Source organism: Oryzias latipes, chromosome 5, assembly GCF_053564925.1.
Source record: "Oryzias latipes strain Hd-rR chromosome 5, Olatipes_Hd-rR_3.1".
Lineage (NCBI taxonomy): Eukaryota > Metazoa > Chordata > Actinopteri > Beloniformes > Adrianichthyidae > Oryzias > Oryzias latipes.
The window spans coordinates 8,466,844-8,492,643 of NC_136241.1; the positions used below are offsets into that span (position 1 = coordinate 8,466,844).

General features: G+C 41.8%; 1 protein-coding gene across 1 annotated transcript; it reads left to right on the forward strand.

Moving 5' to 3' along the window:
• The first annotated feature begins 1,777 nt into the window (after positions 1 to 1,777).
• podxl2 (podocalyxin-like 2) lies at positions 1,778 to 24,461 on the forward strand. The gene is made up of 13 exons (XM_011474764.4): positions 1,778 to 2,007; positions 6,105 to 6,442; positions 6,535 to 6,877; positions 7,836 to 7,927; positions 14,812 to 14,995; positions 15,351 to 15,503; positions 15,590 to 15,753; positions 15,834 to 15,908; positions 16,035 to 16,191; positions 17,883 to 17,944; positions 18,207 to 18,386; positions 21,123 to 21,284; positions 21,354 to 24,461. The coding sequence occupies exons 1-13, from the start codon at positions 1,977 to 1,979 to the stop codon at positions 21,411 to 21,413; spliced, it is 2,001 nt and encodes a 666-aa protein (XP_011473066.1). The 5' UTR covers positions 1,778 to 1,976; the 3' UTR covers positions 21,414 to 24,461.
• The last annotated feature ends 1,339 nt before the right edge of the window (positions 24,462 to 25,800 follow it).

Sequence of the window (25,800 nt, forward strand, 5' to 3'; positions counted from 1 at the left end):
AGTATTTCTTCTTTTTATATGGTAAATCTTTTAAAAAGTTTCCAACAGACGTCTAAAATTATCCAAAGATACAGGTAGATGTAGACCTCTACATGCAGATATCATTCAGAACTCTATTGGTAGGCGTCTAATAGAGAAACAAAATAGAGTTGTCTGAGGAGACCAGTAGGTGTAGTATGTCAGAAAACTAATAGATATCATGTACCAGGTTGGCTGTAACCTCACAAAGGAACTTACCATTGCAAAGGTAGGCGACCTTTGCCAGTCAACAGCAAGTTGACTCACATGTTAGCAGCAGTCAGTGTTGTCAGAAGGGCAGTTTTCCGCTCAGTTTCAGTATTTATTGTGACTTTGTGGGCAAAAACTGGGCGGTTTTGGGATCGGTTCGGTTGGTCTTTTAGTTCCTCACTGAAATGCATTTCAACCAGGGATGTGTGATTGAGGGAGGCAGGTGAAGCAGTGCCTCACCTGGCCTTTTTCTTATCTGCTGTCATGAGATTATGGCCTACTGGTGATAAAACAAATGTATGCTTGCTAAAATGTTCCATAAGTGCAGTTTATGTTTGATTCTAATCATTTCTATCCTCACAATCGCTGTGTTTTGCATATTTCATGTTCAATTTCAGTGCAGGCTGTGAGCTCTGCTTCACAGTAGATAACACGTGAAGTTGGGTTGATTGTCCCTGTATTTACTGAGTGTATGCTAATAACGTAAAGCTTTATTAATGTCTATACATTTTTAATCCATGTCCTCCTTTTTTTATTTGATAGGTCATGTATTTCACTTCAGATCTGACATGAAGCTGCACTAAAAAGATGGAATGAAGCCAGACATTATAAAAAAACCACAGATAATTTATTTTATGAAGGCATATATAAGTTTTTGGGAGGATTCTTACTATTGGTGTTGTGCAAAATTCATTTTTATACACAATTAGAAAACAACAAATACTTTCTGGAGTCATTTCATGTAATACTTGACTGAGTTCCTAATGTTTCATTTAATAATTGAAAATGTTTTATTCACAAGAACAGGTTTTCAAGAATGAAACTTCTCTATTACGTTTCACAAGACCATTTGCTTAAATTTTATCTCACTTAAATTCATGAAAAGTAAAAATACAAGAATGTTTTCCATGTTAGTTCATGATAGGCTAAAAAGGTAAACCAGAACTCCTGTAGTATTAAAATGTTTGTTTCTTTTTTCATTTCCTTTTTTTTATTGACAAAACATCAGTGGTTGTGAGTAAAGTTCTGAAGGAGTCTATTATTTTAGGTTTTTCTGTCCCTGCAAAAACGGTGGATGACAGGGGAGGAAAGGTAACCAGAAGGGCAAAAAAAGAAAACTGAAAATATTTCTTTAAATTTAATGTATTGATGCTGCTTTCTATGTGTTTATGTTTCTATGTGTAATGTATTGATGCTTTCTTTTACCTTTTTTTTAATTTTTTTGTAAAACCTGAATAATTACAGAAAACACGGACAAAAGCACAGTCAATAAATCTGATGTTTTTTCCAGGGTTTGAAATAATATACATTTATATAATACTGAAAATCTGATTTTAGTCTTTAAAAGTTCATCAGAACCTTTAGATTATTGACATTGATGCTGTCTGAAAGTGGACTAGTAAGGAAGTTAGTCGACCTTTCACCCTATAGATCAGGGCTTTAAAAAAATAACTAACACAACCGGTGCAGAGGGCCACCAAACCGCTAAGTCCGCCACTGCAAGAACGCAACACCGAACTCGAGCGGTTTGGCGACCCCTAGCGGCCGCAGTAGGTCAGGACATGCCGCCGCATCGTTGCTGCTTCATGCAGCTCCAGCTCCGCAGCAGAGCAGCAGACCCGCACTGAGCTCACGGCCTGTCTGCGGACTCTGCGGGGATCGAACCCGCTCAGAACTAGGAAGTGAACGGACCATCGGAGCCTTATCAGCTGACGGAGGCAGGGAGCCCTGCGGCAGCAGCAGCAGACATGCCCGGCCTTTCTCTCTACTCTCTCGCGGGTGAGTCTTCTGTTATCGTTCCCATCACCTTCGAGCATCTCTGTGTGTGACGCAGCAGGACGGACTAGAGCCCCGCGTGACCGTTCCACGAGCCGTCATCTTCAAAACATATCTGTCAATAGAGTTTTTGTGTGTGTGTGGTGGTGAGGGGAGCATGCACACACCATAACACGCACATTCACAGACACACACCAGCACCCCCGCAAGCGCGCGCACACACTAACCCCTGAGTCACATGCACGTTTTATGGGGATTGACACCAACATGTTCAGTGGGTTTGTGGGTTGCACGGGTCCGTGGATATCTGGGGTCGTAGACGCAGTTGTGTATTTCTGTAAACTGCAGTATTTTACTACTGCCGTTGCAGTAAGATACTGTGCAGAGGCTTTACGGGTTTTTACTTTAAATACCAGTGAAATGAAGTTATAAAACAGAAAACAAGCCACATTGTTTGCAAAATCTTCATTGTCAATAAAACTTAATGTCTATAAACAGCAATGAATTAGAAAATGCTCATGTAGTAAGCTTCAGTGTAACATTTGCAGAAATGGACAGGAAAAAAAGGGACTTTGTGTTTAAATCTGCTTTCTCAAAACGGATTTAGCTTTTCGTAAATGTTTGAGTTTCAACTGTGCCTTAGTGGGAAATATGATAAAGTTCCTGCTTTTGAAATGCAGAGCCTATGGTGCCTCTTTATAATGCTTTTATTTTGTTATTGAAACAACTTTCTGTTGGTGGTTTTATATATATATATATATATTTTATTTTCAAGTTTAAGTGAACATATGGTATAAAACACAGCATCAAACAAAGACAAAAGAAGAGCAAAACAAACCCCCCAAAAACACGACACTTCAGGTAAAAATAAAAGAGCTTGCCAGATTAGCAAACTTATTCATACATAAATATATAAATAAATGTTGCAACCAGAAGCAACTTGTACAAGACCCAGATCCAGCACCTCTCCAAATGGAGTCCTGTTGTTCAGTGTTGTAGTTCAAGTAATAGTGTAGTGAGCCAGAGAGGGTTTCAACACAGTGTTGAATCTGTACCGTGAGCCAAACATGCAGAACTGCAGCCTGTCTAGCCCGATGGCATACATGACCTCAGCCAGCCAATGTTTGAAGGAGTTTAGAAGAATAAGCTTTTTGGCCACCACCATTCCCAACTGTAGTGGTGTCTGTAAATGGTGTGTGGGAATTGAGAAGTCTGTGAAGAACATCCAAAAATGGCCAGGTGGCTATTGGGCTGAATATCTTTGTCAGAAGCATCAGAAAAGCATTTAAAGATCTTACACCAGAAACTGTGCTACAATGGACCAGAACCAGAACAAACGACACACCTCCACCTGCCACAGGTAGCAGCTGGAAAGATTTTGTTCAGGTTTGTTTTGGAATAATGCAGAACCTTAAACCGAATCCTTCTGTGTCAAGAACTGATGAAGCAGCACTGGATTTTGGCCAGTGCCTCATTCCAGTCTGACCTGAAGGCAACAAAAGAAAAGGTAGTTAGGAATACGGTTCCTGGAACTAAGCAGTGTAAATGAAGCAAAATGGCTATCAATAAACAGATCTGAAAACGATCTCATCCCCTTCTCTTTACAGACAGTGAATGCTCCGTCTTGTTGGCCGGGGGTGAATACATGATTTTGGCAAATGGGGGCCTGCATTGAGGCAGTAGGAGCCCGAGGTGCTGTAAAATCTGACTGAAACTTCTCCAATGAGCAAACTGCACTGCAGTATCAGATAATGTTTGTTCCACTTTAATGTAAAGAGTTTCTCTCTGAGGTGTTTGTCTGCGTGATCCAAAAGGTACATAGTTGTAAACATAGGAATACCTCTTAGAAATGGAACTGTCTTTAAAGGAAAACATTACTTCTTTGAAATACAGACTCTGTGTGTCTATTATTTATTTCTTTTCACTGAATTCCTTTGTCCATCCAACTCATCAGCCCACTCAGCCTCCTGCTCCCCATCCTGCATCCCTCTTGGGGGGAGGGAGGAGCCCCTGTCTGCAGACACCATCTTGGACCTCATGGTGTTCTGTCTGTGACCACAGATGGTCACTGACCTTAGAGCTGACTGAGCAGATTATAAAATTATGTCCAGCTTGTCTGAAACCTGTCTGACAGCAAAGCCTAACTCGGCCTGAGACGGGAGCTGCTGCCGTGTGCCCTCTTCTGACGCTTTCCAGAGAAAACTCAACAAACACGGGCTGGCTTGCTTCTCTTCCCCTCTATTTCATTGTTGGCATCTCACTGTCTTCAGAGAGACTGGTGACCTGCTTGGGGGGGAAACACCGCCTTCGCCCAACAGTAGCTGGGATAGGCTCCAGCAGTCCTGTGACCCAGACAGGGATTCAGTAGGTTTGGAAGATGGATGGATGGTAGATGGATGGATAGATTGGTGGATAGATGGGTGGTGTTGTTGGGAACTTTGAATTGAATTGATTGAAAGGAAAACCCAAAAGGGAACTCAACCCTTCAAGGTGGTAAAAAGGATTCTAATCGGATTTATGAATAACAATAAATAATGATAATTAAATCTACACATTTTTTCAAGTACAACTGTTTACTGGAACCAACAAACAATGAACAACTTTAGGTTACACTACAAAAATGATGCTATTGATTTTACAGTTACTTACTGACAGCTGATGCCAGTAATTATTGTAAAGCATTTTACAGCTCTAAAATGAAATACATTTGCACTGTACTTCATTTTACAGTGTTACTACTGTACTACAGTACTTACTGGCATTAAGCTGCCAGTAAACACAATAAATATTCCTACAGTATTTGTACTGGGCTTTCTTTCACGATAATATTACCGCAATTTAATTTCCAGTTTATTGTGAAAAAAAAAGGTGAATACAAAGTTTTACTGGTTCTCTTAGAGGAACATCTCCAGCTGTTTTCAGTTCTCTTCTTCCAAAATTGTAAATTAGATTTTGAACTTAGTCCATTAACGATGTGTACATGTGGGCCTCCACTGCATATGATGCTGGACTGGTGTCCTCTTAAAAAACAACAACAGGAAGTTGTTCCAATAACAAAATAAAAGCATCATAAAGATGCACCGCTGTGCTCTGCACTTCAAAAGCAGGAACTTTATCGTATTTCTCACTAACACACAGTTTAAACTCGAACATTTACAAAAAGCTAAATCCGTTTTGGGAAACCACATAGAAACACAAAGTCCCCTTTTTTCCCATTTCTACCTGTAAATATTACTTTGAAGCTTAAAGCAGTGACCATGAGCATTTTCTAAGTCATTGCTGTTTACAGACAGTATAGTAAAATGCTGCCAAATTTACAGAAATCCATGTGTGGGTGTGGGTAAATTATATTTTCTATTATATATTTTACTAGTATGCTTTCCAAATTGTCACTGTCTGTTGATCTTTTATTAAAACTTTTTAAACTATATTCAGTACTTTTTCCTTTTCAACTGAGCTCAAAAACCTTCTGTTGGTATTGTTGGTTATATTTTTGGTTGCATCATGATCCACTACGGTGGAAATATTGTTTGCCAGGTTTGATCCCAGACTTACAAAGAATTTCTTAAACTTGTCTGCTGTTTCCTTGGAATCATATATTTTCAAGTTGTCATTTACAAAGTAATTTGGGAGGTCTGTTTTTTTTTTATTCTTATTTATAATGACAATGATAATACTCCGTGTGACTTTAGTATTACACCTATTGTTTTCTAGTGACAGTTTATTTTGGTGTGTTTCATACCTGTCCTCTTTTTCTTTGCTTCTCAGTTTTAGGGATGTTTTTTAGAAGTTGTTCTTTTTACAACCATTCTGAGGTTTTTTGTCATCCAAGGACGGAGAACTGTCTGGAATGAGATAAATGTCCATGAATTTTAAGACGAAAATGGGATTGTGATGGTGACAGAATTCTAGCTTATAGACATACGTTCAACTACTTATTTGCCTCACTGTAGGTCTATTTGATTAACAACTTTTGGATCATAGGAATATAAATCAATACATAGATTAAGTCAGTTAATCATTACCCCCTTATCTCATACCCAGTAGGGCTTCATAATCTACAGATTGTTATGCAAAGGTTTTTTTTTCCCTCTTCAAAGTTCATCTGTGCTGCTGGGGAGCCCTGAGCCTGGGTTTGACTCAGCACGTCAGCTCCCTCAGTCTTCTGTCCACATCTCTGTTCTGGAGAGAAAGCCCAGCGGAGTCGATTCAGGAATCCGCCAGATCCAAACGCCATGTAGTCGGTGAACTTGTGCGTGCTCAGCCACATCTGGTCCATGACATGGGCTGGCCGGAAATCTACCACGCAACACCTTCACAGGCCACTATGGAGCTGGCCAACTCCTCCGAGCTGAATATACCCCCCTCAGTTACCCTGGATGTAGCCAGGACCCGTGCGGGTGTGGATGGAAGCCTGGATAAGGAAGAGGACGTGGAGGTGAGGAATGCCCCCATTGTGATGTGCAAAGTTTACATTTAGAATACCATCTGGCTGTCCAGGTAGCTCACCAAACATCCTTTCCTTTTTAGCACATGGTTCATCTGACAGTCCCCAGACAAACTAACGACTTCCTGGGACACCCAGACTCTGCTAATGCAGAGGCAGAGCTCCTTGGTGGTGTAGCAACTGTTGATGTTTCCAACGAGGCTTCTGGCTTCAATGGAATGGACACAGAAGACAGAGGAGAAGAAGGAGGAGAGGATCAGGAGAGAAGAGGAGAATTTGAGTGGGAGAAGGACACCGGGGACAACAGAGAGAGAAAGGAGGAAGATGTTTTAATTGAGGAAAATGAAACTGTAGAAAGGACAAGTGAGGATGTCAGAGACATCCCAAAGGTCACCCACTCAATAACAGATTCAAACCTGATGACAGGTGAGTAGAAAAAACATCTTCAGGAACAGACTTTGCTGCTCTACAGGCAAACAATATACCTGTTTCCAAAAACTGACTGATGTGAATTTCTATTTTATGTAGCACTATCAGTAAGTTTACCAGTCTTAAATGTTTTTTATTCACAATACTTACCATTTTAGTAATAAGTCTCAATACTTTGACTGATCTCATTCAGAATATCTTCCCATTCCAGCAAGATGCTGTTTTCCTGTATTTATTATACACTCTGTATATGGTTCAGCTCAGACTGAAGCTGTAGGCCAAACGCAGTGTAGACATTTGAAGATTCTAGTTACTCAAAAATCAAAATGAAGTATATAAAACTAAACATTTGAGTATAAAACCTTGCAAGAATCCGCAATGCAAGAAGTACAGGAAAGAACTGGAGGAAAAAGAGAATATCCCCGATTAAGCGTTCTAGCAACACATAAGGAGTGTTTTTGACCGTACACCCAAACCTTTTCAAACACTTAACACGTCATTAGCCTGGGTAGCCCATGAGGTTGTTCTAGTTTGGCCCATCCTGAGTGCTTCTCCAGGAGACCGTACCCTGATCACCTCACACCAAAAGTCACTGAAGGACAGTTTCCATTTGCAGCCCAACACAAGATTCTGAAGTAAATGTTTTGCTACCCTGCTGGTAGTTTGGCCTGTGCTACTAAACCAAACTACAGTAACTGTTATTTTTAATCAAATCAGGCAAACCGTCATGTTCTAAAAAAACTAAATGATTGCTGGGCTGGATCTTTCAATCTCTGTCATTGCAGGCTAACAGGTCTTTTCTAAATAGGTTATGAAAGAAATGTCTGAAACTTAAATATTTCAGGAAAATGTTTGTTGAAATGTTATGACTGACTCACACAGAGTATCAGGTTGTGGCAGCCTGCAGAGACACGTACAATAACATGTTTTTGACGTCTCCCTTTGTCTCACTCAGACTTCGATCCTTCCAAAGAGCCCAGCAGCTCCTTCCCAGCTGCAGAGCGGGATTCTGGGCTGCAGGAGCATCAAGCAGCGCCCCTTCTGAAGGTTAGGACAGAGAAATATATTCATGTGACCAAGTCAGTGTTGGAAAGGACAGTTTTTCAATGGAAATATGGTCTGTTTTTATTTCTCCTTTGAAAATTAAAAGAGATAAAGCAAGTTTTAAAAAAAAAATCCACAATCCTGAGCCTACAGTTTCTACTCCATCAAGGAGGCCATATGACATATTAAACCTCCTAATGGTTCCCGAGTGTGGCTGTGTCTGCAGCTTACTACTCCCCCAAGGGAGGAGTCAAATGTGGAGAACAAATTTCAAGCTCTTAGGTGCGTGAAATCTAATGGGACTTTAACTTTGTCTTCTGCTGTTTAATTTCTTTTAAAGCTCATGTATTTATCTTCATTGGTACCAGATAATTCATCTTTGTTATTTCTCAACAATCTTATTGACTGTAAACTGATCCCTACCTCTGGAAAATCTGGAAAACCCTCTCTGATTGGTTAAGTAGTTAAGAAGCCACCTTTTAATGTATTAGTTGTCTTTTGATTGGCTTTCTGTCTAACGGTGAAATGGAACATAATTAAATAGAAGTGGAGATTTCCCAAATAATTAGAAAGTCCTTGTTGCTGGTTCACTGACCTGGATTCTGGCAGAACAGCTCTGCTGGAAAACTATGCGGAAAGATAACTGTCAAAAAGAAAATTTGTGCACACTTTGAAAAGAAAAAAAAATATGTATATAAAAACGCCCCTCTCACCCTTCGTGGGTGGTTTCTCCTCCAAGCTCGGGTCCTCTACCAGAAGCCTGGGAGCTTGAGGGTCCTGCGCAGTATCTTAGCTGTTCTTAGCACTGCGCTGTTCTGGACTGAGAGGTCTGAGGTCTTTCCAGGGATCTGTTGTAGCCACTCCTTCAGCTTGGGGGTTACTGCCCCGAGTGCTCCAATTACCACAGACACCACTGTCACCTTCACTTTCCAGGCTTTCTCCAGTTCTTCTCTGAGTCCCTGGTATTTCTCCAGTTTCTCATGTTCCTTCTTCCTGATGTTCCCATCGCTTGGCACTGCCACATCCACCACAACGGCTTTCCTCTGACTTGAGATATATATAAACACCACATTTTGTTTCTTTGATTTCAGTACAACTTTTCTCCTGTTAGATTACAGTCAAAAACACGTCACAGGCATTTATATCAAGTCACAATACATCGATTCAATGAAATCTTTATGCTTACTGACTACAACTAGAGACAGAACGTCAGGCACTGATGGACAGTTTACATATTTTTATTTTTTAGTATTACTTTATTAACCCTTGTGCTATCTTAGATGACCCCACCCTTACATTGACGTGTTCTCCCTACCATGACAAAGGTGGATAAAGGTGGAAAGATTTCATGTAATCCATGGACACCAGTGAAGATCACAAATCATTGAAGAAAAAAGGTTCAGAGCACTGTCTAGCGGGTCTAGATGACCCAACTCCCAATGTTAAAGTGCCTAGGATAGCACAAGGGTTATAGTTATGTAAATATTGGGGCTGCACGGTGGCGCTCTCACGTCACAGTGAGAAGATCGGGGTTCAAATCCCGGTTCTGTGTGGAGTTTTTATGTTCTCCCTGCCCTGTGCATGACTGGGTTTTCACCAAGCGCTCCGGCTTCCTCCCACAGTCCAAAAACATGCTCCATAGGTTAATTGGTTACTCTAAAGTTTGCATGTGTGCGTGTTAGTGATTGTGCCCCTGCAACAGACTGGAGACCTGTCAGGGGAATACCTGTCAGAAGTAAGAACTCTGTCGCCCATCCTGGTCACCGGTGTGAGCCGTCCCCAGAGTTATAGCCCTACTACAACTCCCAGCAACCCCCAGCGCACACTTGCTGGATGTCGCACACCTGACTCTCATTCATTCATCAACCACAGCATACTTAAGCTCTGCACTGAGTGAAGCTCACTGCAAAGTATTGTTTGTGCTACTCTGACTTCCTTACCGAGCGTTATATTTGGACCCGATATTCTGCTTCCCTGATCCTGTATCTGACTCTGTTTCCCTGCCGCGTGCCCCAACTCTCGCCTGGATCTTGACTACCCTGTCTCTCCTCAGATTAATTTATGCCTATTATGGCCTTCTACCCGCCTGACCCTCCAAGTGTTGGAGTTAATCCAGACGGACAAAAGGGTCTTGACCCTTCGCCTGCGGGTGGGGAACAACTCTCTGACTGTGGTTTCAGGTTATGGGCTGGGCAACAGTTGAGAGTACCCTGTCTTCTTGGTGTTTCTTGAAGGGGTACTGGAAAGTTCCCCAACGTGGGTTTCCATTGTCCTCCTGGGGGACTTCAATGCCCACATGGGTAACAACAGGAACACCTGGAGGGGCCTGATTGGTAGGAACGGACTCCCTGATCTGAACCAGAGTGATTTTTTCTTGTTGGACTTCTGTGCTCATCACAACTAGTACATAGCAGACACCATCCATATTAAAGCACAAGGGTGTCCATCAATACACTTGGCACCAAGACACCCTTGGCATGAGGTCAGTGATAGTCTTTGTAGCTGTTTTAAGCTAACTTCGGCCGTGTGTCTTGGGCATTTGGGTAAAGAGGGGAAGAGCTGTCCACCGTTCACTACCTGGTGGTGAGCTGGATTTGCTGGCAGGGAAGGAGGCCAGAAAGCCTTAGCAGACCTAAACATACTGTGAGGGTCTGCTGGGAACATCTGGCTGACCCTTCCGTCAAGCAAGTCTTTAACTCCCACATCCAGGAGAGCTTCAAACAGGTACCGAGGGAGGCTGGGGACATTAAATCAGAGTGGACGCTGTTCTCCACCTCTATTGTCTATGCTGCTGTTCAGAGCTCTGGTCACCAGGGGCCTCATTTATAAACGTTGCGTACGCACAAAAGAAGGCGTACGCCACTCTCTACGCAATAGTTGAGATTTATAAAAAGCAAACTTGACGGGAAAATGTGCGGTCCTTCACGCAAGCTCTGACCCAGGCGTACGCACAAAAACGGGTGAAATGAGAAACGGCGACACCGTCGGCAGATGGAAGAAACACGTGAAAGTGACAATCCTGCCTCTCAGAAATAACATGAAGACTTCACAAAGCAAGTCTTACAATTAACAGCCAACACAAACACCTGTTTGATCGATCAGCAGTGAAACAAACAAAACAATCAAACGAAAATTACAACAGAAATTCAAATGAACACTTATTTGGAAAAAGAAAAGTGAAATATGTTCTGCAATATTGGCATGCTGTGCAATTCATCCTCATAAATAATATAAATATTATAGTTAACAGAACGAAATAATGTACACAACTGATATTCTCGTCAGTGTGTCCGTCTGGAGGAGCAGACAAAGGTGTGGGCGTGCGGACGGACGGACGGACGTACTAATTATCCACTGGGGAAAGTTGTTTTCATATTAAAACATTTCTTCATAAGCTATGGAAGTATGGTATTCATGCATATGCCTTTAGTTTGTTTTATTTTTGATAAAACAATGTATGGCGTATGTCTCAACCATTCAGAAAGCAACAAGAAATTACATTTGCGCAGATCAATTTCCCATTTCCACGTGGATTATTACCGACATCTGTAGCTTGTCAGATGTAATTAAATGGAGGGAAATAAAATGCCCCATCACAATGACGACAATAATGACGCACAATGGCTGATCTTATGCTCTTAGAAGATGTGGCAAATGGAAGAATTCGGAGTGAACGCATTTTTAGACAGCAAGAAGACGTGCTGGCAAATGAGGACGAGTGGCTTATGCCGGTTCTGACTTCCTCCAGCCGTCCTGTTGGACCTCTGCGGGCTTTTGGGCCCGGCGTTACAGAGGAGCACTCGGAGGAACCACGCGTGTCACCCGGTGCATCTGGCGCTCCGGTCCCCCCGGCGCATGCATCTGGCGCTCCGGTGTCCCCCCGCCCCCCGCCCCCCCCGATGGAGCGCTGTAGCCTCACAACCTCGAATGGTTGTGAGGCTACAGCATTTATTGCGTCCGCCACCGTTTGCCGCTCACGTGCCTTTTTGGCATTAGTAATGTCTACACTGTGCCCTCCAAACAACACTTTTCTCCTTTTTTCCACCTCGCCAACGATAACTTTTACTTCACATTGAGTGAAGTTACGTTTTTTTGATTTCCTCTCGGTGTTTGCCATGGTTCCGCAATCAATGAATATTCATTTGTGGGCGTTTCACGGACTATTTATGGACAAATATGGGCGTGTCATGAAGCCGCAAAAAGCTGCGCTGCATTTAGAATCGGTTGTGATTTATTAAGGGAAAGATGCGTAGGATGTGCGTGCGCACGGTTTTATAAATCCGAATATTTCTTTGCGTACGCACGTCCTATGTTTCATCCGTACGCCATTTCTGACGCAAATCCTACGCAAAGTTTTATAAATGAGGCCCCAGGTCTCTGGTGCCCTTTCGCTGCAGCATCCCCTAAACCCAGTGGTGGACACCGAAAATAAGGGATGCCGTCAAGCGGAAGAAGGAGTCTTACCAAGCCTGACTGGCTTGTGGGACTCCAGAGGCAGCTGACAGGTACCAGCAGTCCAAGCAAGCTGTGGCTCGGGCTGTTGTGGAGGCAAAAACTTGGGACTGGAAGGAGCTTGGTGAGTCTTTTGAGAAGGACTGTTGGTTGGCCTTGAAGAGATTCTAGCAAACTTTCCGGCGCCTCAGGAGGGGAAAGCAGTTTTCTGCAGTCACCGTTTTCAGTCCAGGTGGGGAGTTGTTGACTTCAACTGGGGACATTGTTGCCAGTGGAAAGAATACTTTGAGAATCTCCTCGATCCTGCTTACACGCCTTTTCTTGAGCAAGCAGAGGCTGAGACCTTCGGGGTGGGGCTGTCCATCATCCAAGCTGAAGTCTCGGACGTAGTCAATGAGGTCCTCAGTGGCAAAGTGCTGGGAGTGGATGAGGTCAACCCCTAAGTACAAGTCTATGTATGCTGTGCGAGTGTCTTGGCTGAAACGTCCCTGCAGCATCCCATAGCAGTCAGTTGCTGTACCACTGGAATGGCAGACAGGAGTGGTGGTTCCCTCCTGTTGTGGTTTCCGTCCTGGTCATGGAACAGTGAACCAGGGCTTTACTCTCTTTAGGGTGCTGGAGGATTTGTAGGAGTTTGCTCATCCAGTCCATGTGTTTTGTGGATTAAGAGAAGGCGTTTAACCACGTCCCCCGTGGTGTTCTGTGGAGGGTGCTTTGGGACTATGGGGTCCGGGGAGCCTTTCTGAGGGCTGTCCGATCTCTCTATGATCGGAGTAGGGGCTTGGTTAGCATGGCCGGCAGGAATTCACACCTGTTTCTGGTGCATGTTGGACTATGGCATGGCTACCGTGCCACAGTCTGTCCACAATTCTTATGGACAGAATTTCTAGGTGCAGCCAGGGGCTGGGCTGGGGCTGGGAGGCTGGATTAGGGACCACAGGACTTCCTATCTACACTTTACAGAGGATGTTGTCCTGTTGCTGTGTGTGAAGCGTCTGGAATGAGGGTCAATACCGCTAAGTCTAAGGCAATGGTTCTCGACTGGACAAAAGTAGTTTGCCCTCTGGGTGGGTGGAGTGCTCTAGTCCCCAGCTGGAGGAGTTTTAATATCTTGGGGTCTTGTTCATAAGTTAGGGAAGATCAGTGTGTGAGATCAACAGGCAGATTGTTGCAGCGTCCACTGTTATGTGGTTGTTGTACCGGTCCGTTGTGGTGAAGAGAGAGCTGAGGTAGGAAGCAAATCTCTAAATTTACCGGTCAATCCTTGTTCCAATACTCACCTATGGTCATGAGCTCATGGCTGAAAGAACAAGGTCCCAAATACAAGCAGCTAAAATGAGCTTCCTCCGTTGGGTGGCTGGGCACTACCTTAGAGATAGGGGGAGAGTCTCGGTCACCTGCAGAGAGCTTGGAGTAGAGTTGCATCTCCTCCACATCGAGAGGAGCCAGTTGAGGTGGCTTCTAGGCATGTCCCACTGGGTGGAGGCCCCGGGGAAGACCCAGGACAAGCTGGAGAGACTACGTCTCTTGGCTGGCCTGGGAACATCTTGGGGTCCCCCCAGAGTTGCTGTAGGAAGTGGCCAGGAAGAGGGAAGTCTGGACATCTTTGCTTAGACTGCTGCCCATGGGACCCGAATGAGCGGAAGAAGATGGATGGATTGATGGATGGATGGATGGATGGATGGATGGATGGATGGATGGATGGATGGATGGATGGATGGATGGATGGATGGATGGATGGATGAATGGATGGATGGATGGATGGATGGATGGATGGATGGATGGATGGATGGATGGATGGATGAATGGATGGATGGATGGATGGAATCAATAACATTCTAAAATGTTTTGTTCTATGTTTGTCAATAAAAAAGCCTTAGTACACTTAGTGCACTTTGTGAAATCAATGTTTCGTGACTTGATGTAGCCTTGTGACTTATTTTTAACCATAAGTTATGGGTTAAAGTTAACGTTAATTTTATATTCAAGACAGGGTAAACCTGTATTTAAAACAAACACGTTAAACATAAAACTTAATGTTGTAGTAGAAGTTTGAAAATGTCTGCTGGTCAAAGGTGGCGTAGTGAGGAGCTGCTGGATCTTCTGCCTTAGATGATAGTTATGGGATCAACAGGACTAGCTGCTTTTCATCTTCAAGGTTTCTTCCATCTTGATAAGAGGTGGTTTCAGACAACTGTTAGGACTTCATCCTTTTGATTCTCTCCTAACGGCCCTGTGTGTCAAAAGAAACCAAAAACCAGTTGAAGCAGGGATTTTATCAGTATCAAAACTGTTTTTAGGCATGTTTGATGTGTTAGCCATTGAGGTCCTTATGGTCAGTTTGAATAATTATCTCAGGAACAAAAACCCTCATTGGACTTTTTTCAGTTTCATCACAATCATTGTAACCATGTAACCTGATGTCTGCTACACAGCTGAGGCCAGAACTGTGGAAGGTGGAGAAAGAGGAAGATGTTCAGTCTAGCGGGTTTGAAGCCTTTCACTTGGCCATCCCTTCATCTGCAGCCGCTACAGATTTTTCTGGACATATTTTGGAAACTACCACCTTAGAAACTGACACGGGCAGAGACCTGGTACAGCCCAAAAGTTCTAAAAGAGGTAAATGAACCTGAAGGAACTCATATTGTTTATGTGGTACTAAGATGTTTTTAGTTTCTTCTCTGAACTCCTTGTTAGTGTCTTTTTCTTTACAGTTTCTGGTGAAGTTGTCTGTGACTTCCTGCCTACATTACCTTCATCTTATTCCCTTGCTTATAAAAATGTATTGTAGCATCTTCAATCTCATTGTACAACGGACAATGACAATAAAGCAAATCTAATCTAATCGAATCTGCTAGAGAACTGTTAGAAAAATTCGACTTCTCTTCAATTCACCGCTGAGGACATGTCCATGAGGAATCAAATCACAACATCATCTGTGTCCTGTAAATTTTTACCTGGTTTGCTGCTACAGAGGAGACGGGGGAAAAGGAAGACATAGGAAACACAGATGGATTCCGTCAGCATCCCACTGAACCAGAGGTTGGTGTAGCTCCCAGCAGAAGTCCTTTGCAGCCCAGTGTCAAGGAAATGGAGCTACTGGAAAAAGGCCAGAGTGGCTTGGGAGGTAACCAGTTATCAGCATTCAGGTTAATGAATGTGTTTCTCCTTGTGATATCTTTGCTCTTATATTTATTTTTGGATTTACTCAAGGAGTGGCGCCAAAATACAGACATGAAGTTGGGGGAGATACGCAGAGAAATATGGCAAAAGGCGAAACAAGAATCCAACACTTTACTTCATTTGGCACAGACACTCCACCCATTACTGATATGATGGAGCTAGAGCAGGCGGCCGATCCAGTGAAGCCACAGCAGGTGAGTTCAAATGAAGCTCTCTGGTCAGCTTGACACCTTCTTTAAAGTCCCACCTTGTTTCCTTTTTGTGAATTCTTTAGGTGGTGTGTTTGAACTGGAATGAGCTGGCTGGGCGGGGCTATGTTATCCTCAACATGACTCAAAACATGAACTGTGTAAGTTTTGGATGTGTGTTTCTGTGTGTGTCCATATGTGTCTGTCCATGTGTTTGTGTTTTTGTGTGTTTCCACAAATGTGTTTTTTTGCTCATACATGTGTGTGCCCAAATATGTGTGTTACAGGAGGAGTTCCGTGCGCACCAGGGTGTACAGTTGTTAAAGATCATTGAAAGAGTTTTTTCTCAAAAAATGAACAGCCCTGAAGGATCATGGGTACTCTACCTCAGCAAGCCCACACACCACCAACACCAGCTGCTGATGAATGTTGCATCTGGACGTGGTACACACTCTGACATGCTTAACACACACACACAGTTGGAGGCACACACAAACAAAGACGCAAACACACAAACAACAACATGCGTCCAGAGTTTCCCTACAAACTAATTTCCAGCTAACACCTTGTGTGTAAGACAACACAAAAAAGCACATACCATCACATATACTGCTTGCTCTGGCCAGTCGATGTTGGAGTGTTAGTTTAGGCAATACCTGTGTGGTATTGTTGGATTTATATTTGTCTTGATTCAGGAAGCAGTCCACCATAAAACTTCTGTTTAGTTTTACCTTAAAAGTGGTGGATTCTGATACCTGACTATTTTTAACCCTTGTGCTATCTTAGATGACCCCACCCTTACATTGACGTGTTCTCCCTATCATGACAAAGGTGGATAAAGGTGGAAAGATTTCATGTAATCCATGGACACCAGTGAAGATCACAAATCATTGAAGAAAAAAGGTTCAGCGCACTGTCTAGTGGGTCTAGATGACCCAACTCCCAATGTTATAGTGCCTAGGATAGCACAAGGGTTATGTGACGTCAAAGTCTAAGCCAGGAGTCTGCAACCTGTGGCGGCTCTAGCTGGGTTTTGGGCAGTAAAAAACTGGTCCAAACGGCTCTTTTAGTGTTAAAGGTTCCAGAGACCTGGAGGGCAGGGAGCTACAGTTTCATTTACCTGCCAGCTTTTAAACTTGTAGTGAGCAGGTCCTGATCGGTGGACAGCTCTCCCCCTCTGTGTACAAGACACATGATCACCTGAAATGACTACAAAGTTGATCATCGATCTAATGCCAAAGGTGTCCTGATGGCACTTGTATTGATGGACACCCTTGTGCTCGAACATGGTGTTTGTTATGGACAAACTGGTTCCTACCAATCACGCCCCTCCAGGTGCCACTGTTGTTGCCCAAAAAGTCATTGAAGTCCCCCAGGAGGACAATGGGGTTCCCCGTTGGGGTACTATTCAGTACCCCTTTGAGAGACACCAAGAACACTGGGTACTCCAAACTGGTGTTCGGCCCATAAGCTGAAACCACTGTCATAGACCTGTCCCCCACCCAAAGGACAAGAGACAGCGCCCTCCCGCCAAATGTCTTGACAAGACAGACATTTGAGCTGAGGGCTCATAAGTAAGCCCACACCAACCCACTGCCTCTCACCATGAGTAACTCCAGAATGGTTGGGAGTCCAACCCCTCTAGAGGGACAGAGTTTATAGAGCCCAGGCTTTGCTCTGGGCTTGCTCAGGGCCTGGGACTTTTAATGGATGCTGGAAACGGGGAAAAAACAAACAAATTCTTTTAATATGATTGCTTTTCATTATTCAGAAGGTCATTGAAATACTTGTGAAACAAGGTGCAGTAAATCTTACAGGCCATTTCTCTGTCCCTCAAAGTCTGTCTTGAACCAAAGTTTTACCCTCCAGCAGGTCAGCATGTCATGTGACCACGAAAACCATCAATCAAACCACATTTAATGTGTATACTTAACAACATTTCAAGATATAGATTAAAAGATTGTGAAAAGCAAAACACGTACAGTAGATTTACTAAAAGCCACATTCACTTTTTACTGTGCATGAAGCAAACTGAAAGTGGAGTATGGAAAAACAATCTTTTAGGTTTTAAATGAAGAATTTCAATGATGACCTGATCTTTCTTGAGGAATTTCTTAGCTTGTGATGTTTTTTAGGAGTGATTGCCAGCCAGGATGTGCTGGATATGCTGGGGCAGATCAGGAAAAGTCTCGATGAGGTGATCCGAAACATTTTCCTCTTGTGCATATTAACACATTTTTAGCTATAAGCTATCACAGGTTTCAGTACAATTACTGGTACCTATTTCCATGCACAAGACTGTGTCACACAAGCACAACACGTTTTTTATTTAAACTAATTCAATCAACTCAATGAACTAAAAACCGACATGTACCTTGATGTGCTAAATCAACATTACATTTAGAAATGGTCTCAGCCTCAGTGAAAATGACTAGAAATGTGTGTCTGCTCTTCTCTAGGTGGGCATTCAGAACTACAGTGCTGCCAGCACCTGCCAGTCCCGGCCCAGCAAAACACGCAGCGATTACGGCAAACTATTTGTGGTTCTGGTCATTATTGGCTCGATTTGCATGGTCATCATCACGTCTGGAATTATTTACATCTGCTGGCAGAGAAGACTGCCTGCAGCTAAGACAGTGGTAGGTCCTGGTTCATCCGTGCTTTCTGTTACCGAAGGGCTTCTAATGGAAGCTTGAAGCTTGGAACTTTTTAAAAGTTTTTACAAGTTTAAAAAAAAAAGCTTTTCATTACATCATCTGTTGGGTTAAAACAACCTGCAACATCAGAATAACAACATAAGGAAAGAAAGACAACAGACCAAAGGTACCTTTTACGAGGAGAAACGAACAGAGATAATACCCAGCACCATCTCCCTCCGGTCTGGCGCATATTCTGTTGCCTCCTCTTTTATTAAGTTTGTTGGGTTTCCCTCATTTACAGATGCGCTGAGCTCTAAGGAGGGGAAACAGATAAAACACAGCTGTCAGAAAAGAAGGAGAGGAGAAGTAGATGAGAATAGAGGACAGAACTCCAGAGCACCATACTTTCCTCAACTTATAACTTCTGGCAGCCTAATAACAACTAATTGTTATTTTATTCAATTTAATTCAAGCATTTTAATAGTAATTTGCATGCACTTTAGCACATATAGTGAATGGTAATAACCCTTGTGCTATCTTAGATGACCCCACCCTTACACTGACGTGTTCTCCCTACCATGACAAAGGTGGATAAAGGTGGAAAGATTTCATGTAATCCATGGACACCAGTGAAGATCACAAATCATTGAAGAAAAAAGGTTCAGAGCACTGTCTAGTGCACATGTGTCAAACACAAGGCCCGGGAGCCAAATGTGGCCCTCCATGTCATTTTATGTGGCCCGCGAGAGCATAAAAGTTTTTAATTTCTTAAAATAAAATTAAAAATTTGTGTGTATTTATTCATATCTAGGGGGAATTGGACTTGAAATATCGGATTGGGCAACTATACATTAGGACTGAAACACTGCCCATATAACCTAACCTGTTAGAATCAAATGTAAAAGGATTAATGCTAGAGTAACAAGCAAACATATGTTTTCTATGCAACTGTAATTGTCACTATAAAATGTTATAATAAATAAATAATGAGTTATTTAACATTAAGGAGTAGTTACATTTATTTGTCAGTACATTTAGTTACATGTATAAGTTATATTCGGCCCTTTGAGGACAACCACTATGCTGATGTGGCCCTTGGTGAAAAAGAGTTTGACACTCCTGGTCTAGTGGGTCTAGATGACCCAACTCCCAATGTTAAACTGCCTAAGATAGCACAAGGGTTAACAATGAAAATAATAGTAAATCTACATTTTAGTATATCATTATCGATACAATATAGTAGTAATCTAAGCATGGCGATGGCCCAGTTTATGAAACCATCTCCCATCTTTGGAGAAATATGAATAATGGATCTAATTAAAATTGTAATTATTTCCAAAACTTCATTAAAAGGTGAGATAGGGGGAGCAATAAGTTCAATAATCTCTGAATACTAACTAGTCTGACAATAAGCCTGTCCAAAGAGAAATGTTTTCAGTCTAACTTTGAATGTAGAAACTGTGTCGGCCTCTCTTACATGAGCTGGGAGTTTATTCCATTAGACAGGGGCTTGGTGGCTAAAGGCTCTACCTCCAACTGTGGGAACTACAAGCAGTCCTGCATTTTGTGAGCGAAGTAATAATAATAATGGATTGGATTTATCTGCGCTTTTCATGACACTCAAAGCGCTTACATTGTGTCCATTATTCATTCACTCCTCATTCATACTTGGTGACGGTAAGCTACTGTTGTAGCCACAGCTGCCCTGGAGCAGACTGAAGTGTTCTGTTTGGTTGGTAAGGGACTATGAGGTCCTTAATATGGGACGGGGCCAATACTATGTAAAGACTTCTAGGTAAGCAGGAGGATTTTAAACTTGATTCTAGAATCAACTGGGGGCCAGTGAAGTGAAACCAACACAGGAGTGACGTGATCTCTTCTGTTAGTTCCTGCTAACAATCTAGCAGCTGCATTCTGAACAAGCTGGAGAGTTTTCAAATAACTTTTACGGCCCGCTGCTAAATGTTGAGAACATTCTTATGTTCTGATTCGCATTGGCTTTGAACGTTTCTTTTCTCTTTGAAACATCAACCTCTGTATCAAAAATCCTCTCTGCTTTCATGCGGATCATTTTCTGGGAGGCGCGCCCACCGTCTTTGCTCAATAATCCAGGTTTAAAGCAGTTCTTTTAATTCTGCGCTCCCTTTCTTTGCATCTCCACCAGGAAATCGTTTGCTCCTTTTTCTGCAGCCGTCAAAATCACCCAGCCACCCTTTAGAGACTGTCGTCTGAAGTAACAAACACCTGTTAGACCTTAGGTTTTTTAGAGACCAACCCCTATTGGAGGATACACATTATCTTCTTTTTTGGACACACTGTATGCAAGATCACTATTTCCAGCAATCACACAGCCAAGCAGAATAACAAGTCCTTGTGCCACACTGATCGTTAATATTGTCACTAATAACTTGGAACTAGTTGTCCAAAGTGGCTTATATTACTCTACAACGACATCATTGATTATCTGCCTGTTTTTACTATTTTGACTCTACAACTGTTTAGACATAAGAGATGGAAACTGTTCGATAATGATGGACTAAGAACACAAAAAAACCTTTAATCAATTTTGAAAAAAACAACATTATCTGCCACAGTCAGTTCCTCTGAAATCCATGCCCCTATATCTTGCTGTAGACACCCCGCCGTTGTTTGAAGAGTAAACTACATTTTCCCAGGAAATAGTTCTGTTTGTAGACGGTGTTTGGAAGCATTTGCCTTTGTTTTTTAATATTTTAGTTCCGTGTGGAGGAGCTTCATCACGTGGAGAATGGGTACCATGACAATCCCACACTAGATGTAACCAATGACAGAGAGGCTGAGATGCAAGAGAAGAAGCCAAGTACCAATGGTCTCGCAGGAGGGGGGGGTGGAGGCGGGGAGGAAAACTGTCCCTGGCAGGTGATGAGAGAAATTTAATAATTGACAGTTTTCTGTCAAACAATGATCTGCACAACCTTTTCTTCTCAGGTCTTCATCAATCAAGCTGTGACTGAAGAGGATGAGGAGGAACAGGATACGCATCTCTAATTGACGAAGAGCTGCTGGGACAAAAGATGACTGTGATACCAAGAGACAGAGAGAAAACATCGCTAATAGAAGGAGTCCAGCTTTGAAATAATGGGAGGAAAGATGCGGGGGGGGGGGGGGGGGGGTGAGCAAAGGAAACAATTCGATTTTGGGATTTAACATGTTATGGTGGTACATTGATATCACATTTAACAATTTCATGTACAGTGGGGATTTAAGTTTGGGCACCCCAGGTAAAACGTTATATTATTGTGCATAAAGAAGCCAAGGAAAGATGGAAAACTCTCCAAAAACCATCAGGTTACAGATGAGACATTCTTGTAATATGTAAAAAAAAGAATGGCTTTAATTCCACCTTTTCCCTAAAAATAACAGAAAATTTCCTAAATTACGTGTGCAAAAGGTTGGGCACCCTGCAGACTTTATAGCATTCACCGCCCCCTTTGGAAAAGCTGAGAATTGACAGTAGATTGTTCACAGTCATCGTTTGCAAAGAAAATAATCTGAGTTATGTGACCTTCGCCCTAACAATCAGCATTGTGACTTCTTCTAAGCAGTTGTCTAGAAGCCTGAAAGTAAAATTAGTTGATGCTCACAAAGTAGGAGAAGGGTATAAGAAGATAGCGAAACCTTTTCCGATGTCGATATCCTGTGTTCGGAATGGAACGATGGAGTGGCTTCAACAGAAACAGCAGAAGATAAAGCGAGATCTGGAAGACCAAGACAAACCAAATCCGTTCTAGTGAAAAGAGATACTTGTACAAATATGGTCTTCAGAGTCATCAGAAGAAAACCTCTTACACTTCCTCCCCACAAAATGTAACATTCGCAACTGAACACAGAAACAAACCTGATGCATTTTGGAAACAGGTTCTGTGGAGCGATGAGAGTAAAATGGAAATTGGCACAGGAATGATTTCATGGGGAGAAGGAAGAATGGATTCAACCAAACTTCAGCAAATTTTGGACACTAACTTGATGTGGCATCAATGAAAAAGCTGAAGAGAGGATGGCTTCTACAAATGGATAATGATCTCAAACACGCGTCCAAATCCACACAGGCGCACATTAAGAGACAGAAACTGAAGGTTTGGCCATGGCCTTCCCAATTACCTGACCTCAGCATCATTGAAAATCTGTGGATAGACCTGAACAGAACAGAGTGGAACAGACATCAGAGAAAGTCTGTGAACTGCAATACTTTTGGAAAGAAGAATGGATGAAGATTCCTCAAACAAGAACTGAGAGATTCCTATATGGCTACAAAAAGGCTATAAACTGGGATATTTGCCAAGGGGGGCAGTACAAGGTACTAACTGCAGGGTGCCCAAACTTTTGCACACATAATTATTTTGTTTTCTGTTATTTTGAAAGGGTAAATGATGAAATCATTGGGTTTTTATGTCATATTACAAGAATGTCTCATGTGTAATCTCATGCCTTTTAAAGAGTCTTTCCTTGGCTTCTTTATGCACAATAATATCACGTTTTACCTGGGGTGCCCAAACTTTAGCTCTCACTAAAACTGATAAAAAAAAGAGTATTGTCTTTGTGTCAGACATCATTGCAGTCGCATGATACTCTCTCTGTTTGGTGTGCCTTTCAGGTCTTTGTGCTCCGACTGCAACATCAGTTTATTATATATGAGCCGGTGGTCAAGCATGATGCTCATGGTTCTGCCTTTTCTTTACACTAAAGTGCAACACAGGGTCACAAATAAAACATGCAACAATAACAACATCTTTGCAAGAAGATAAGTATATTCTGATTATCGGTGGTGGAATGTTACTACTTATAGTTTGTTTAGTTACTGGTCAGCTTTTAAACACAAATATGATCATTTTTGAACCTACTTGACAATTTTAAAGGTCACAATAAATTCCACATAGATATGTGAAGGACACACGTTGGCCACACCTGTCAAATGCTTTTGACATTAGCTACGTTTCAATGAAGAATGCCACAAATGACAATGTCAATTCTATTAATCCACATCTGCCAAATGATGATAATCATATTCACCATTACCAATAACAGTATTTATGTAAGCATGCCCTGTTCATTTCCCATAGTAATGCGTTTTGCTTGGAAACAATCAAAAATTTTAGCAGTAATTTATGTTATTAGAATATTTTCTGAGAAATTATTGTATTAATCTAGGATTTAGTCTCATTCAATGACTCAACACCTACTTAAGCTTTACAATAGCAGCCTTATAGCCTGTCAGTAGTTTGACCCCAGTGTCTGACAGCTCTAGCACTAGTGGCTTTTCATGGTTGTTCCAGTTTAAATGATGGCCTGTTGCTGCTGTGAAGGTTTCCTTCTTTAAACGTGTTACACCTAAATCTGTTACACACCGAGACGAAAATATCCTTTTTATTTTTGCTTTTAGTGGAGTTTACAGTGCATTTTTTATGTCTGATGTGAAGCTGTATTTGTACTCTGGCCTAATGTGCTTTTCTCCACAGTTCCTTGAATGGCTGCTATTTGCTCCTGGCTGAGTCTTGAAACTTTGACAAATTCAGGGTTTATGCATGGACTTTCATACTGAAGTAGAATCACTAAAAACCCAGTACAAGTCTAGCACTATGCTTGCAATTAGAGCTTAAAAATTGAATGAAAAAGTCAGTGATCATTCATTTTCATATGTCTCTGTGTAGTTTAACAAAAGTTATTATTCTGAAAAAAAGATTCTTGTTGGGAAAACAGAATGCTTTCATGGTACATTAATTTATTTTTTCAATCAGGTGGGGTTATCTTCATGTTCTTGTCTGTGTGCCAAGCTTCTTCTTTTTCTGGCCTGTAGCTAAAGCATTCAAATCTGCTATTTGGTGCTATGCGTTGTCAAATGGAGCCAGTTCAGTTCATTTAATTTTTCATCGATAAGTCAGTCTCCACTTGGCTCAACAACAACCCAACAGCAGCCTGATGAGGCCTAATGAATGTTTTTAAATTAAAATGAACATATTGTGAAACAAAATGTTCTGTGGAGAGAAGATAATAATAAAACTATGAATTTAAACATTTACGTTTAGATTTCAAAACACATTTATGGTTCCTTTCTGTGTTCGTGAAGCTTTTCATGCAGCTCCTGTTCTTGACTCTGGGCTAGAAAGATGTCTAGCGGTTTGGGACATTTTTCACCTACTTTTGATGCGTTGCAGAGTCATCCACTGTTACGTGGGGGAATGTGGGAAGCGCAGAGAGGAGGAGGAGGCAGAGGATTCCAGTGGAACAGGATGTTTAATACTCAAAAAACTAAACAACACTACAAACCAAAAACCACTGCTGTAGCCAGGCAAACTCAAAACAGGTGATATACACGAAACAGGGGGGACAGCATGATAACAAACAATGGAGCAGCACAGGGGGGTATTCCAGGAAGCATGTTTAAACTATCCTGACTTTAACCCTGAACTCTGGCTGAACTTGCTTACTCTGGGTATGTCGGTTCCAAAAGACCAGATATGAGTTAGCGTAATTACGCTCGACTTGGTAACCCTGTGTTAATGCACGTGCACAGTAGGTACATGAAGACATTCTCAATGGATCGCCAATTTCTGGAGTCACCTTGGAAACGCACGGAGAAAAAGAGAGCGCTATACTTCGGTGAGACGGAGTCTGAGATTTTAATGACGGCGGATGAAGATTATTCGTCCATTAAAAAAGTAATACAGCTGCATCATCAAAAGAAAGACTTTCTGCTTGGAGAAGAAGAACGGACAAAGTAAACGCACGAGTTTCTGATCTTATTTTCATCGTGGCGCATATATATATATATATATATATATATATATATATATATATATATATATATATATATATATATATATATATATATATATATATATATACATATACATATATATGTATACATACATATATACATACATATTATATAACTTATCCAACTTAAATTAATTCAATTGGTAACAAGTAATTGAGTTAAATGTATTCAACCTAATTTCTTACGTCTATAAAACTTAATTAGTGTTTATCCCTTGTGCTATCCTATGACCCTACTCTTACATTGACGTGTTCTTCCTACCATGACAAAGGTGGATAAAGGTGGAAAAATTTCATGTAATCCATGGACACCAGTGAAGATCACAAATCATTGAAGAAAAAAGGTTCAGCGCACTGTCTAGTGGGTCTAGATGACCCAACTCATGACGTTAAAGTGCCTAGGATAGCACAAGGTTACACAACTCAAATTTACACATTTATCTTACTAAATGTCATATTGCTCCAATTCAGTTAAAGTTTTTTCATCTTAATTTGTTGTAATTCTTGAACTCTCATATGTCTAAGTTTGAGCCTGCAGATATACTCATTTTTATGACAATAAAAAGAAAGAAACAACACACACGTCTTGCCTATTTTCTTA